This window comes from Vitis riparia, chromosome 7 (assembly GCF_004353265.1).
Source record: "Vitis riparia cultivar Riparia Gloire de Montpellier isolate 1030 chromosome 7, EGFV_Vit.rip_1.0, whole genome shotgun sequence".
In the NCBI taxonomy this organism is placed as follows: domain Eukaryota; kingdom Viridiplantae; phylum Streptophyta; class Magnoliopsida; order Vitales; family Vitaceae; genus Vitis; species Vitis riparia.
The window spans coordinates 10,200,879-10,217,490 of record NC_048437.1 but is presented as its reverse complement, the minus strand read 5'-3'; the positions used below and the strand labels follow the sequence as shown (position 1 = coordinate 10,217,490).

Genomic DNA, 16,612 nt, shown 5'->3' with positions numbered 1-16,612 from the left:
GTGTGCATTGTATACACTAATGCACTCACCATGAAAACTCATCTCATTATACACTAATCGTGTGCATCGACGATTGAGATAAGTCACCATTCCCATTAGAAGGTGTTACACTTGTCTTAGTGCTCAAATCAATATCAATACACTAGAAGTATAACAAATGTATAGTTAAGTTTAACTTTATTACATCATTTTTTTAGTGTCTCAATCTCAACAATATCAATATCCGAATCAGTAGTACATTGTGTAATAATATTATCAAAAATTAAACCACGAAACATCTCAATGGTAGATAGATATGGAGTCGCCCAACCCTTGGCACAATGACATCGACTCCTAACCCGTACTCATAATAGGTGGCATTGGGACTTCAAATTGCATGTCATTGAAACACAAATTTTATTAGGAGGGTGAATGCAAAAAGAGTTATTGGGATAAACCAATGTCGTTTTAAAGGCGATGCGTAAACGGGAGTCATTGGCTATATGAATTCTCAAAAACAAACTTTGGGGTCGATGAAAAGACGATTTTGCCGCTGCTGTGAAGGTGGGTTCCCCTATAATCACCTGAGGGTGATGAAAGACATGCCTTTCGCTTCCAACTCCTGAACCCCACCACCAAGCTCCGGTTGAAACTACGTTTGAAAGCCCTCTGAAACCCATCAACAGCATCCGATAGATACTACAAGATCTGCTTCTCTCCATCTTCATACCAATACAGTAAGTGCCTTCTTTTTTTCTGTTTGTTTCCTGTGAAAATTCTTGTTATGAGAAAAATTAATTCACTTAAAAAAAAAAAAAAGCTCTTAAATTTCCCTAATTTTAATGCCTGAACGTGCCAAAGGATACCCAGTTCGGAACTGTGTTCAAGTTCCATTTTGACTTTTGTTTTATGGCAGTGGGATTGCCCCAAACCTTTCTGACTCGGAAGAGTCAGAACACTGTCGTTTTGATGAACAAATGATGAAATGTTACTCCATTCTGAGATTAGTACCAGGTGAATTTGTGATTGCTTGATGCTTCTAGCTAGTTTTTGAAAAGAAAAGATGATAACATTTGTAGCTGGGATGTGGGTTTGATAGTTGAGTCGAGTTTAGGTCTTGAAATTTGCAAGACAAAAACATTGGTTGGATAGCATTTTGGAAATAATTTTCTTTTCTTTTTTTGGGTGCTTTTCGAAGCAAAAATTTGGTTGATTATTGTTAAAGTTTGTAAAAGTTGTTTTAAATTGCTAACAAATAGTACCCAATTATTTAGTTGGCGAAGAATGTCGCCTTTTCTATGCATTGATGAAAAACTGTAGATAAGTTAAGGAGGGATTGTCACTTCCAACTGAAAGGGTTTATGGGTTTGACAGTACAATAGGTTTCCTTTGAGATTAATGGAAGTTTCAAACTGTTTTTGAAAGGAAATAAGCACAAAATATGTAGTAGGGATATGGTTTGATGGTTGAATCTAGTTGGAGTATTGAAATGAGAAACACTAAGGCATTGTTTTATTATCATTTTAGAAGTACTTTTCTTTCTTTTGAAATCAGCATCATCTTGATTTTATCAGTTAAAATTAGGAGAAACAGTTCCAAAATGCTAAACAAATACAAACCAATTATTGGTTTCATGAAACATGATTTTTTTATATGCATTAATAGTAAAATCATTGACAAGCTAGGAAGGATTCTCATATATAATGGAAAGTGTTTGATTGGATCTGTTTGTGAGTTACAAAAGAGAAAGAAATTTCTTTTATGAGTTTGAAGATATGACTTGGTATTGCATGACAGTGGATTCAGACATGGGGGCTGGGAATGTGGAAGCTTCTGCTGAAACGGGGTCAGTTGCATTTGAAGAAGATTCTGTGGTAGAACCATGTGTCGGTATGGAGTTTGATTCTGAAGATGCTGCTAAAGAATTCTATGATGAATATGCAAGACGTGTAGGATTTATAATGCGCATTGATCAGTGCCGTCGTTCAGAGGTTGACAAGAGAATTCTTTCTCGTAGACTTTCATGTAATAAGCAGGGGTTTTATGTTAAAATTAGAGACCAGTATGGCCCAGTTAGAAAACCACGACCCAGCACACGTCAAGGGTGCAAAGCAATGATGCTGGTAAAGCTAAATAAGTCTGGGAAATGGGTTGTAACAAGATTTGTAAAGGACCATACCCATCCACTCGTTGTTTCTAGCCGTCCTTCTCGTAGTTCTATGGTGAGTTTTCATCCTTTTATAAAATTTTAGCATCTGTTATCTCTTCTTATTTTATGTCATTTTATTTCAATTCTGTGAAAACATGAAACCTCTTCATGCTTGTGGTTTTCTACTAGCATTGACATAGATTTTAAGTATCCGGACAATTAGATGACTTTGACATGTTCCTCCTTTATTTTAGGGAAATTTGGTCCACATTTTTTCTTTTTTATAAAATGCAAACATTTTATGGATATTCCCAAAATATGATTGGATATCTTTATAATGAATCAATGATCCAAGTTCCAAGAAACATTATTGTTGTTTTCCCCCAATTCAAATTAGTTTCAGTAAGAAATGGGTGGGTTGATTTAAGATGTGTGTTTTGATGGCTTATGCTTGTTAATGGGTTCCCAATTGGTGTCTTTGACAGTTTGGAGGATTGTGGCCTACTTTCTCCATTCCTTTTTATCATTATGATGTAGGCATTTAGTAGATTTAGTCCAGGTTGTTGTTTGAAGGAATTTCTCTGGAACTTTGGGAATGGGAATGAAAACTCCTCTCATATTTGTTTTTTGTTTTTTTTTTTTTTTTTAAGGTGATACTATTGCCTTTTACAAGGTTCATGGGATCAGTTGTAATATCTTAGATTTATTTTATTATGTATGAGCTAGTCTCATGACTGGAGCTCAATCTTGAGAAGGATGAACTCATCCCAGTGGGACAGTGGAGGTGTGTGTGGTACTGTGGTTAGGTAATAGTGCAGGGTTGTAAGGTAGCATTGCAGTCTACTTATTTGGGGCTTCCTTTATAGGCCTCCTAACAAGCCTAAAATAGTTGGATTCAGTGAGAGAAAGGTTGAGAGAAGATCGGCTAGCCAAAAGAAACATTACTACCAATGGAGTTCTAATCAAGAACATTTTATTGAGCTTCCCTGTGGATTGCATGTCTACCTTAATTGGAAAAACTGCAGATAGATTCTTTGTGGGGAGGGATTGAAAAGTAGAAAAAAAATCATTGTTTTGCCTACCCCTTAGGGATGGAGGTCTTTCATGGAGTGCCTTGGAGAAGAATGGTGGTGGATAAATTTGGAGTAGGGGGTGATGTTGGCTCTTGAGGGAAGGTAGAGGCCCATCATGGAAGGAGTTATAGGATATTTTTAGGAGGGGATGGATAGATTTTAGGAAGTATATCTGCTTTGCAGATGCTTAAAGATGCATTGTTGACATGATGTATGGTGTGGCAATCTCTATTGAAGGTTATATTTTTATATCTTTTCAGGATTGCAGGCATTATAGATAAACTATTGATCAGAAGCTGGGGGATTTTGAAACCACTGTTTATCAGGGAGCTGCATTATTGAGGGGTAGGGACAATTGATTCCATGAAGGAAATGATATTTAGGGTGGAGATTGGGGAGACATGCTTAATTTTTCTCCCTCAGCCAGATCTTTCATCAAGGCTTTATTCTTGGGGGAAAGAAGTTTGATTTCTAGCTAGTTTAATTTGGGGCACCTTGTCCCTTTCTGAAGTGGATTTGTTCTCTTTTTTTTTTTCATGAATGGCCACCTTGGGAAGAAGATTAACCATTGATTAAACAATGAAGAGAGGGAGGATCATGGTGAATTTATGATGCTTGTCCAAGAGAGATAAGAAAATAGTTCTTTATATTCTGGTCCATTGTTCCATTGCCCAAAATCTGTGGTGGGTGATGTTGGATTTTTTCTTAGTTGTCTGGGCTACTAAGGAGGTTTTTCAGAGCTGGTTGTGTGGTGTACATGGAAGGAATAGATCTATGGGATCTTTGACGGGAGCTGAATTGACAGAATCAAAGTTGAAAGAACTTCCACTTTGACGTTTGTTCTCCTGTACTGTGGATTTTGCAGTCAAAAGTAGGATTTCATTCCTAGATTTCATTAACATCATGGAAGGACCCATGAGACACAGATCAGTATCTAGTTTGTCATTTTCCTTTCAATCTCATCTGGCTGTGCCTTGTATACATCCTGTGTACTAGAATTGTATACCCTCTTTTTGGGCCTTCTAGATAAACTTCTGTTCTTTTTCATCGTTGGATGTAGAGTATACAAAAAAGTCAACTCTTCTTTAAATTTCAGTCATGGCCAGATATACCATTTTTACAGAAGCACTGACCAAATTTGTCAAGAATCTGACTGCTCCAGCATAGGATGTATTGGTTATCAGTTAAAATTATCAACCGCACTTGGTAATTCTTTACAAAAATAAGGCATGCTCAATGCTTCTGGAAAAACATATAGGAACACCCCTTTGGCCCATCAATATAAGAATCCCTGAGCGTGAACCCTACCCATTTCTCATTCTGTGCAATGCACTGGCTGGTTTCTACCTGACTCTAGATGGGAATGGGGCTGGTTAATCAGGAGAGCTGTCCTACCACTCTCGACCTTATTCGATAGATTTTGGAGGTATTTTTTCGAAAAGGGGCATTAATGTAGGGTTAATCATGAAACTTGTGCCACTGCACTCTAGTTTAGAAGAAGGAGAAGGAACACCTCTGGGCCTCATAAGGACTTTCAAGTGCCTCACTTGGAAGACTAAACAAAGAATGCCAACCCTGTGGAGCATTCTTAGATTCATCTTGGCTACACTAGGACATACTACTGTCAACTAAGGGATCGCTTTCCTTCTGTGTCAAATGTATTTGGTGCTACATTGTTACATGCTGTAGCTGGTTAATGCAGAATTACCCTAGGGGTGCAAAATAAATGCCCAATGTAATAGAGGCAGCATAGCAAATTCTAGGTGCAAAATGCAGATCAGTGTTATTTACAGTATTTCTGCCCAGGTGATTATATGAGATGATGATGGTTGGTTTTGATGGTATTGTAACTTTCTTCGGAGAAGAGCAGGAAAAAGAGTGACAGCTTAGAGTTCCCTCCCACCAAGTGTTCCTTTATATTTTAACTAGCTTTCTTATATACTATAACTAATGAGCACAATAGCACTAAAAACTGCCCCATTGATGAAAGATTGCTATTGTATCCTTTGAATCGACACTCGTCTTCAAGCTGGAGCATATTTGCAGTCTGGCCTAGCATGCCTAATGCACTTTGGAAAACATTACTCTACACTCCCTTAGCAAGCATATCTGCTAATTGACCTTCACAAATGATCAGTTGGATTCCATGCTCTCTGTCCTTCATGTTGCATCGGAGCAGCGATATTGCAATTCCAGCTTTGTTGTCACAATTAAATTTGCTCTAGTTTCTCATCATCAAACGCTACCACTTCATTGTGAGATTGTGCAGGAATTTATTGAGTGATTCTCTTCTCTTTATCCCTTATCTGCTGGATGTTGCATTTGAAAACTGCTTTTAAGAACTGTTATGTTTTCGAAAACGTTTCCTCCAGAGGCATAATTTTCCTTATCTTCACCTTCCATATCTTCAAATGTTGTGATTATGAACCCTAAAAATATTGAGAAACCTTTACATGAAAATGTAGGTATGCAACTTTTGGCATTTGATATGTGCATCATACATGAATTATTCTTATATTTTGATGTTGTTCAATCCTCGTCCGCTTAGATTTTTCAAAATGTCTCCGTCCCTTGTAAACCTCTACAATTTCCTGAAAGTTTTGAAGACTAATCTGTTTGTGAATTTACCTTTGTAGGATAGCAAAGACCGGAGGATTCAAGAACTGACCATGGAGGTGGAGCATCAGGACCAACTATGTGAACTGTATCGAGGGCAGCTAATAACGTTTCTGAAAAACGTCGAGGAGCAAACTGAGGTGCTCTCGACCAAAATTGAAGTTGCAGTAAACAGCGTGAGAAAAGTTGAGAGCGAAGGTCAGAAGCATTCTCGTCATCGATAGCGCCAGTAGTCAAGAGTCAGAACTGATGTACAATATTGTGACAATTTGTATGTAGAAACCGATCATTTTCGATTTTGTTATACTCCTAGTTATGCCAACTGATATGTATTTGGAGGACTTCTCCGATTGTAGAAAGATTATCCCGTGCCATGACTCATGATGTTAGAACTGTTAGACGTGTTTTCCAGAATTTGGATTTATAGGCATTTAAATTGGTGACAAACTAATGGGTTGTAATCTGATATGGATGTGTCACCAGACTGCTCGGTTGAGCTGATCAGACCGTCTCGACTTTTACCCGGTTTAGTTTACATTTGGAATTGGTTAGACGGTCAATCGGAGTTTTATCAGGTTTAGTTTACATTTTAAACTGCTTCGATCAAATTTTTATACTAAGAGTTTATTTACGAGTGATTTTCGACAACGTTTTTAGTCTTTCTAACATTTAAAAATAACTCTTCTATGAAAATTTAAATTATTTTGTCAACATTTTCTTCATTTCATAAAGTTTTCCTGGGTTTATACAAAATCCGAAAAATTAAAGAAATTGATCCAAATTAACTTCGATTTTTGTTTAGATTTTCTTATCTTCTAATCAAATTTCATTTCTTGTGATTTATAATTGTTTAATATTTAATAGGTTTTTTTTTATATATTTATTATTATTTCAAGTAATTCATTATAATTAAATTATGATTAAATTAATTTTTAAATACAGTAGCTATATTTTGGGATAAAAATTTTAAATTGAACTTTAAATCCATATTGATTTTAATTATTTTTAAAAACAAATTATATTTAATAGGCAAAAAATCAACATATATGATATATCCATCTCATCATTTAAATCGGTTTGGCTTGGTTTTTATTATTAAAAAAATTAATTCAATTTTTTACATCATCATTCCCAATTTTCTTCTATTCGTTCACTTTTCCCAGTTTTTCCTTGATTCCAAACATGGCCAAACAATACTGAAACCCACAAGGTACGGAAGCAAAATCTTGGAAGACTTTCCGTGGACTCTACTCGTATGCAATGCCCCCTAGGGTTTCTATTGGTATGTTCTCTCTTTTTCATTTCTTTTTTTTAGCCTCTGTTTGGTTGCTTAGTTAAAACTTCAATTTTTGTTTTCCCCGCATCTTCTCAGCAAACAATAACTGGAAATATGAATTGCAGCAAATTTACTGATTCAGGCGCTTTAATTCTCGTCTGGGGTTGACTTGAATTTTACAAAAACCAATTAGGTGGTGGGATTAAGCGGTGGTTTGAGTGTTGTTCATTAGTTGATTTTGATTTTTCATTCCTCTATTTTTCAGTTTCCCCGGTTGAGTTTGCAGTAATGCTGAATTGTAATTGTTAGCTCTGATGAAGTAATTTTAAGTGTGAGAATAAGTTTATAATCTGTAACACTCAGTGCTTGGATTCAAATCTGTGTTCTGAAAGTGGATTTGGCTCACTGGAATTCATACCACATGGGATTAATCTTCCAACAGCAGTGAACAGCAGAAAGTGCTCTGACAGACAATTCATGGCCCAAAGTTTAACAATTTCTATGTTGGAATCTCATCTGTGAGGGCAGAAGTTTGAGATTTTTTGGAATGGATTAGGGGTTAGGGTTTTCTAGATTTAGAGCATTGAATCACTTACTCATCCTTGGCTCTACTCTTCCCCTTTTGCTCTTCCCCCTTTGATCCATTTCTCCCCTCTTTGAGCATCTCTATGAGGACATTGATGCTGATAGACGTGATTGAGTACATTTAGAAAAATATTATTGTCCTTTTAGTATTTCTTATTTTGACCATAGTATTCAATACTTTCAACTAGAATCTATAATCCCAGATATTCAATTGATTATCTTTAAATATTGGACTCCTCCTCTAGTGGGTGTTGTTAAACTGATTTTTCATGGGTGTTCTCTGGGTAATCTGGGACAACTAGGAATCAGAGGAAGGCCCACAAATCATCTTGGAACTTTGTATAAGCATTCTTGAAACATGCTGGAGAGGAGCTAGCCATTGAAGAAAATACTCTAGCAATGTTGGGAGGCTTGAAGCTAGCCAAAGCGGAAGGTCTTACCAATCTTTTAGTAGGGGGAGATTCAACATTAGTCATATATTGGGTGAATAAGAAATGAAGAGGTTCCTGGAAGTTATATGGTTGCCTTTTCAAATCTTTGATATTGCTTCAAAGTTGGAGTGCTCCTTTTATTGGATTCCCTGTTTAACTAATCAAGTGACAGATTCATTAGCAAAGAGGGGACCAAAACATTTGATCTTCTTTGTGAGGGATTTTCTACTTTATTTGGAATTGATTTGATAATTATAACATTTTTCTTGCTTTTGGTCAAAGCATTGTAACGTGCTATGAGAGAAGTATTTCTCATCGAACCTCTGCACTTAATTATTTGTTCACAATGAAATGTTTGTTTTTGATTAAGAAAAGAAAAAAAAATGATTATCTTTAAATATGTCATGCTTTTGTTTATGCATCCATAAGAACTCTTGTGTGCATGTTACAGTATATGCATTTCAAGTATAAAAACATAATCTCAAAAGCTCTAGATGTGCTCATGCTTCAAGAAAACTTTAGATTATGCTACACTTGTTCTTAGATCTTGCTATGTACCTTACTTTGGCTTTGTGCTTTGACAATAGTGTTCTGCTATTGTTTTTTTTTTTTATAGGTAAAGAGAAATATATTAAACAGAAAGAGGAAACACCAAACTAGTGTCCTCTAGGTATACAAGGAGTATACAAAAGCAGCCCATAGACTCGAAACCAAGGAAGGGGAAAGAAACAACAACCCCTACCCTTACTTAGAGCCTAGCCACTCAAAAAAGCTAACAAGAGAACAAGGGCTCAAAACTATAAACATCCTAACCCAAGACCAAAGATTACATACAAAAGAATGTTTCAGCCTTTGGAGTGAAAGCACCCCATTCTCAAAAGCCAACAAATTTCTTTCCTTCCATACTGACCAAAATATACATAAGGGGGTCATTTGCCACGCCTTTTTAAGGGTTTTCCCCACAAACGCTCCATGTCATCCAAGGAGAGTTTCCTTAACTGAACCAGATAGAACCTAAGTCACGCCAAAGAGGGAAAAAAGAAGATTCCACAATGCCTGCGTCTTAACACAATGAAGTAAAAGGTGATTCATCGTTTCTACTTCAGAAAGGCAAAGAAAACACCTATTTGTCAAAGAGTACCCCCTCCTCTGGAGTTGCTCCAAAGTTAAGATTTTGCCCCAGAAAGCTTCCCAAGCGAAGAAAGCTACCTTAGGAGGCATATACGCTCTCCAAATACTATCATAAGGGAACAAAGCAGAACCTCCGGGCTCCAGAATAGATTAGAGCAACTTGACTGCTATTGTAGAAAGAAACAACTCTCCTATTCTATTTATCACACTAATTTGTTACTCCTTTTCCCCCTAAGTATGCCTACTTAAAGGATAATTATGTAAAGATGTTTTACTAATTAGTATTTAGTAGAATTCAATTTATGGTCTTGAATTATTGTAGAAACTTATTAAAAAAAAAAAAGAAAAGAAAAAATAAATGCTCTTAGTAGCTTACCAATTTACTTCATGTCCCCTTTTTTTATTTCTAAGTGGGTGGCATTGAGGCTAGGGGAGGAGGGGCTTTTGAGAAGAGACCTCATCTTGTGCATTGGTTGTTGATCTACAAAGATAAAAAGATGGGGAGGTCTAGGTATCAAGGAGCTTCACATTCTCAATAAAGCCTTGCTTGGAAAATGATATTGGTGATTTGTTTTGGAGAAGGATATCCTTTAGAGAAAGATCATAGTGGGTAAATCATGGAAGAGCCAAGAGGACGGTGCTCTCGGGTTGGGAGGGAAGGATATGGTTTGGCTTGTGCAAAATGATAAGAAAAGGATGGAGAGTTTTTAATATATTCTCAGTTTCCAATAAAAATAATAATTATTACATTTGAGAAAAGATGGTATTAGATTTTCTTTTGGGATGCTACATGATACACTGTACTGCATTTGGGAAAAAAATGAAGGAAAAAAAAAAAAAAAAGAAGCAAACTTTTAAGTCTGACTTATGCTTGGTGTGCAAGGTAGGTAAAGTATGCATGTGTTGTCATGTTAAAACAACACTAACTATGAACTTAGAGGTAGAAATCATTACCCATTTAATTGTCTTATAAGCAGTTTGCTGACAATATCCCAAGCAAATTTATTTTTTAATTCCAAGCATTTAGCAACTTCATAGAAATATAATTCTACATTGTTTGTATGTCTATAAAGAGTTTGGAAAGGCAAGAGATGAGGTTCATGATTCTTGCTTTCAATTTTTCTTTCTTCTCTTTCACATTTTTTCACTTTTTTCCTTATATATATATATATATAAAGCATGATCTGACTTTTTATTTTTGCCCTTCATTGTTTTGATTGTTCAGGGAACAAATAATGGAATGGAATAAAAAAGAATGTGGAGTTTTAACTTTGCTTCCCTGCTTGCAGCATCAAGATGATGGATGAATGGCTTGTCTAGAAATTCTTTTGGAGCATGATGGAGAGCACATCTAGTCAAGCAATTGATTCAGATGAAGGTGATAGGTGCTTGCAAGTTGAAAGCTACAATGAGCATGAACTTGCTGATGATGAACCATCAACAAATGGAAATTTACATATAGGTGGAGAGGACAAAACATTAGCACAATCAGTTGCAAGCCCACATTCAATTGGTAATAATGTAGAGCCATATGTTGGCATGGAGTTCAAATCAAGAGAAGATGCTCGAGAATTTTATATTGCTTATGGCAGGCATACAGGTTTTACTGTGCGCATTCATCATAACCGCCGATCACGAATGAATAACAATGTTATTGGTCAAGATTTTGTTTGTTCAAGAGAAGGATTTCGTGAAAAGAAATATATATACAGAAAAGATAGGATTCTTCCACCGCCGCCTGTCACCCGAGAAGGTTGTCCTGCAATGTTGAGGGTAGCAATAAGGGATGGACCTAAGTGGGTTATTACCAAATTTGTTAAAGAGCACAACCACAAGTTAATGTCTCCCAGTAAAGTTCCATGGCGAGGATCAGGAAAGAATTTTGTCAGTGAGGTATGACATTTGTCTTTTTTTTTTTTTTTTTTTTTCTTTTTCATTTTGGAGATTTTATTAAGTTTTTATGATTGGATATTGATAAATTTATGGTCTTGCTTATTGATCAAAATAAATAAATAAATAAATTTATGGTCTTGCCACCTACATAAGATGGTCAAAACTGTTAAAAACCAAATTGTTACTTGTATTTGGGTTTAAATTGCTGAGTCTAGCTCTTTACTGCCATCATTGGCACTAATGACTAATGAGTCAGGCCAAACTGGCTTTAGTTTGTCAGGAGGGACCACAAACTCAGTGCCAGTTGCCAGGACATCGTTCAGGCTAATAATCTTCTGAAACCAAAGCCTAAGCTAGGTCCATCCGTTAAAGAGTCCTTTAAGTTGGCCTATTGAGGCCTAAGCTTTCTCAAGTTTGTCTCAAGCTGGCTTGAGTTTATGTGTGAAAAATGTTGCAGGACATAAGTCAGTTAAATAAAAGAAGTTTCCTGGTTATTAAACCCAAGCCTTCCTCTATAGGGAGAGCATTACAAACTGTCATAGAGATGAGTGCAAAGCTTACACCAACATGGAAATATGAATTCTAACATTCTCTTGCAATGGCGAGATTTTGAGTCAATCCAAGTTTTATCCCATATGTTTATTTTCTAGTACTCATTCACCTGATAGATTTACAGCAGTGAGCTCTCTTCATGATATTTCCCCTTGTAATGCCCCTGTTACATACCTCTTGCAGGATGAGAAGGATCAGAGAATTCAAGAACTCACCCTTGAGCTTTATAATGAGAGACAAAAATGCAAACGTCTGTGTGCAGCTTATCAGGAACAATTACGCCTGGTGTTGAAAGATATTGAGGAACACACAGATCACTTATCAAGAGGAGTTGAAGATGCAGTTCAAAAGGTAAGAGATCTTGAAAATGAGCATCTGCATTAGTGATGTTTGTACATTTTTCTTTTTTCTTTTGGGCTTATCTGATGCTAACTTAACATATTTTAGTGGCAATTAGTTCTTATTACTCGGTGTACATTTTTGTGAAAAATTTGTGAAAAGGCCTGTAAAGTCAATTTGTTGCATAGGTATATTGTCAATAGTTGTGAATAACACTACATGCGAAGAAGAAATAAAAATGTCATATAAATAAGGGTATTCTGGTTATTTTAATCATTTTCCATGGGGAGGTATTTGTGCCTTGGTTGCAATTTTCGTTTAGTTTGAGTCAAAGAGAAATGCCTCTATTGGATCAGTCTTGTGCTTCACGTACTCAAGGCGTGTTGAGTAACTAATTTTCCTAAAAATTCAAGTTGTCATGATTTGAACCCATAATATATATCATATTCTTAGACGACTCCTATGGAAGGCACATATACCTTGAGTTAAGTGATACGATGCTGAGTGATCAATTTTCTTAAATGCTTAAGTTGTTAGAATCTTGGTATACAATATATATCATGATCTAAAGAGGACTTGCCTACAACGTCAAAGCAAAAAAGAGATTAGTTCATCTTATTTGTCAAATATATACCTTGAGCAACATTCATTATCGTATGAAACAAATCCTCATGGAAGTTGGTCTATCTTACGATTGCAAGACTACCATCTCCTTCAAAATATGTATATATGTATGTATGTACGTATTTTGGAAGAAGATAGGAGGATGATATTAGAAAGGAACAAAATGATGAATTGGTTTTGATGTTGAAGGTTTTGTGTATGGAAATACTGTTGAACCCTTGGTGGTCTATGTTATTATGCTTTTGGGGATTTTATGCACTGTTTAAATTAACTTTTGAGAATATTTTTTTTTTTAGAAGTTTAATTTGAGCTTTTGTATCAATTTGGGTAGTATCATTAAGAGAGCTTATGACTTAAAATAAAATAAAATAAACACTTCCATATTATTGGTCAAGTTTGGAAATTATTATTAAAAATAATTTTATATATTTTTTTTAAAACAAGAAATGGTTTTCTAACTTAAAAAACACTTTCTTAAACTTTCAACAAAAATAGTTGTTGTTGTTGTTTTCTTTTTTCTTTTTTTAATATTAAGCTTTTGTTGGTGTGTATATATATATATTATAACCGAGGAACCCTCCATGGTGATCCAAATCTTGGGGTGCTAATCACCCCGTAAAAATGACGGAATTCGAACTCAGGATTATGTGTCAGTTACTAGGACCACACTTCCCAGTGTTCATCCTAACCAATTGAAATATCTTGACTGGTTTTGTTAGTATATATTATTAACCTTGTAAAAATAATAGGATTTTAATTCAGGATCATGTGTCACCTATTAGGACCACACTTCCTAGTATTCGTCCTGACCAATTACCAATTGAATTATCCTGATGAGTTTTGTTGGTATATATTATTATAGTTTAGAGGTTTTATGCATGGTTGAAATTAACTTATGAGAAGCTTTTTATTTTTATTTTTGTAAGATTTATTTGAGCTTTTATATCCATTTTGGTAGTAACGTGGAAAGAGCTTATGGATTAAAAATGAATTTAATATGGAAGTCTATAAAAATATTGATCATGGAAATTGTTATTGAAGACAGTTTTTGATTAAAAAAAATACCTTTGGCAAATTTTTTACATAAAATATTTTTTAATAATTTGTTCTAAAAATAGGTTATTTTTTAAAACAAATATCAATTTTTTTTAGTAATAATTGAAAATATAGAAAATAGAAAAGAAAATTAGTAAATTAAATTTCATTTGTGATAACAATTGAAAATTGTTTTCGAAAAATTTTCTAAACCAACATCATTATTTTTTTTACAAAAATTTTATTTTGACTTATGTAATAAGTTATTTCATAGTTAATAAAATTTTTACAACATTAAGATTGCTTAAAAATTTAACTTTAGTTTCAAATATAGCTTCCAATTAAAAAGGTAGATGTAAAAAGTAGAAAGCTATTCTAAACAGGGTTTATAGCATCGATTTGGAAAGGGTCATAGGTGTTAGGGTCAGCATGATATTTGCAATAGCTTACTCAAGGTTGCAACTTGCAACTAACTTAGAAGATTTCAATGTGCCACCTTCAATGTTCGGAGCACCAAACCATATATGCTATCCCTAAAATGAAAGAGTCAAGTTGAAGGAAAAATTCATTTTCCTCCCACAAGATTTTAACTAAATGCATTTAACCCCTATTTGTAAACAATTTCTTCAAATACAAAATATAAATACCTCTCTTATTTTGAATGAGAGATGGGTAGCGATGACAATGAGACGGTTTAGGATGAGTTGTCCTCATCCCAACCCCATTTCAGTTATTCAAAATAATTTTCATTATCGTCCCATTTAAAAATTTAAACAGATCAGGGCGGGTAAGCGGATTTCTCATACTTGTCTCATTTAACTTTTATTTTATTTTTAATTTTTTTAATTACATTAAAATAAATATATTTTATAAATAATTTAAATTTTTTAATTTTTTATAACTTATTTTATTAAAAAATTATTATTATTATTATTATTATATATTAAAATATGAAAATAAAAACTAAATTAAAGTAAATTTTAACTTGAACCCGTTTTAAGTTTTTTTTTTTTTTTTTTTAAATCTTAAGTCTCTCCCTAGTCCGTTTATTTAAATTTGAAAGTTATTCTATTATGAGTGAAGTAGGGTAGGTACTAAAAAAAAACCCACCTCATTGCCATCTCTAGACATGAGGTGTCTAAATATTTAACTAAATGCATTTAACTTCAATTCCTCGAAAATTTTATCAAACACCTCTCTTATTTTGAGTAAGAGATGGAGTGTCTAGATATTTTTTTTGTAAAGAATAGTAACACTTGAGTGTACCCCACAATTATTAATTTTAATAAAATTTATCTTTGCATTATTTTTCCATTGTTTTACTTAAGTTGTAGAACTTTACGAAATTTGTGTATACACTAATATTTTAAAATTTATAATAATTCAATTGAAATTGGGCAAGTAAATGGGTTGCAAGGCTTAGGCTCGATCCTAAGCTAAAGCGTTTAATAAATATAACATGTTTGACAACAAAAATATTGTTTTTAAAAATAGAAAATAGTATTTTAAAAAAATATTTTTTTATTGTTGTAGTTGTTTTTAAGAACTATTTTAAAAAATAATTATACAAATAAAAAAATAATAAAAAATAAGGTAACATATGTATAAGTTATTTTTAAAATATATTTTAAACCACTAAAAATAAGTTTAAAATATTTCAAATTCCAACATTGACTTTTTATTTTACAAAACATGAAGGAAACATTAGAGAATAGTTTTCAAAAACTATTTTTGAAAACTGTTATCAAATAGACCTATAATTTGTTTACCGTTAACATAATTTTATTGTTAATTTTGATCCCATAATATAATATGCAAAACCTCTTTAAGATCTAAGATTTATAAAATGCTATTTGGTTGGCTTTAAATTTTAAATTTTTATTTCTTAAAATCTTAATCAATTTAATTATTTGATTTTCTCTTATAATGTGTTTATGATAATTTTATTTTAGGTTTTAACTTTTAATTGTCATATATTTCTTTAAAGCATATAAAATTTAATTTTAACGAGTTTGATCACCTAATTTTTTTTAGCTATGTCATATTTATTATGATTTTTAAATATATAGAATTTAAAATTTTATATGACTTAAATGAGTTATAAATGGATTGAATCATAAATAAATCATTTTGAAATGATTAAATATACGAATTAAATGTATCAAAAGCATGTTTGATAGTAAATTTTATTTGAAATGTTTTTAGTGGAAGTAGTTTTTTCTAAAAGCATTTTTAATAAAATCATCTATTAAATCATTTTTCATAAAATACAAAAAAAAAAGAAGAAAAAAAACAAAAACAAAATTTCAACTTTTGAGAAGTATTTTATAAATTTTATGGAATGTTTTATTTTTTTTCAAAAATATGTTTTACGCTAAGAGTATTTTCCAAAATCACCATCAATCAATTTCTAAATAATCAAACCCAACAAAGAAAAATATATATTAAATTAATTAATATAAATTATACAACTACCTTAAATTCAAATTTATTAAAATTTGAATTCTTTTTTAATTAATGGGTTAAACCAAATGAAATAATTATCATATTTGTGAATTTAACCATTTCCATATTTTTGTTTGAAAAATAATTTATTTTTGACATAAATACCCTTCATCATTTCAAATATTTATATTTTAAAAGAAATGATTATTTAAAAAAAAAAAAATCAAAGACATTTTTATCCAAATGTGGTCAAAAAAGGATGAAGGATTAAATTACCGAAAATGGGTTTTTAATGACCATTTTAATCAAATAACCTATTATTTTTTAGTCTTAAAAAATGATTTAAAAAATTGAGTTATTTAATTAAAAGGGTTATTAAAAACCCAAAATTTAAAATTTAATCCTTTACCCATTTTTGGTGTCATTTTGACAAATATATATATATATATATATATATATATATATATATATTTTAAATAATAAT

General features: G+C 32.9%; 2 protein-coding genes across 3 annotated transcripts; both read left to right on the top strand.

Moving 5' to 3' along the window:
- Nucleotides 1-519: 519 nt before the first annotated feature.
- On the top strand, nucleotides 520-6,352 carry LOC117917641 (protein FAR1-RELATED SEQUENCE 5-like). Its single transcript, XM_034833981.1, has 3 exons — nucleotides 520-716; nucleotides 1,777-2,201; nucleotides 5,838-6,352. Coding segments are annotated over exons 1-3 (630 nt in total). The 5' UTR covers nucleotides 520-715; the 3' UTR covers nucleotides 6,042-6,352.
- A 614-nt stretch (nucleotides 6,353-6,966) lies between these two features.
- Nucleotides 6,967-12,294, top strand: LOC117917651 (protein FAR1-RELATED SEQUENCE 3-like). 2 transcript variants are annotated; one of them, XM_034833994.1, is made up of 3 exons: nucleotides 6,967-7,099; nucleotides 10,530-11,133; nucleotides 11,869-12,294. In XM_034833994.1, the coding sequence occupies exons 2-3, from the start codon at nucleotides 10,576-10,578 to the stop codon at nucleotides 12,067-12,069; spliced, it is 759 nt and encodes a 252-aa protein (XP_034689885.1). In that variant the 5' UTR covers nucleotides 6,967-7,099; nucleotides 10,530-10,575; the 3' UTR covers nucleotides 12,070-12,294. The 2 variants fall into 2 exon arrangements, with proteins under 2 accessions (XP_034689885.1, XP_034689884.1); XM_034833993.1 differs by having other exon boundaries at nucleotides 10,466-11,133.
- Nucleotides 12,295-16,612: the final 4,318 nt, after the last annotated feature.

Coding starts and splice junctions, on each gene's coding strand:
- LOC117917641 (XM_034833981.1), top strand. Junction 2,202..5,837: donor GTCCTTCTCGTAGTTCTATG/GTGAGTTTTCAT, acceptor TTACCTTTGTAG/GATAGCAAAGACCGGAGGAT.
- LOC117917651 (XM_034833994.1), top strand. CDS start 10,576: ATGATGGAGAGCACATCTAGTCAAGCAATTGATTCAGATGAAGGTGAT. Junction 11,134..11,868: donor GAAAGAATTTTGTCAGTGAG/GTATGACATTTG, acceptor TACCTCTTGCAG/GATGAGAAGGATCAGAGAAT.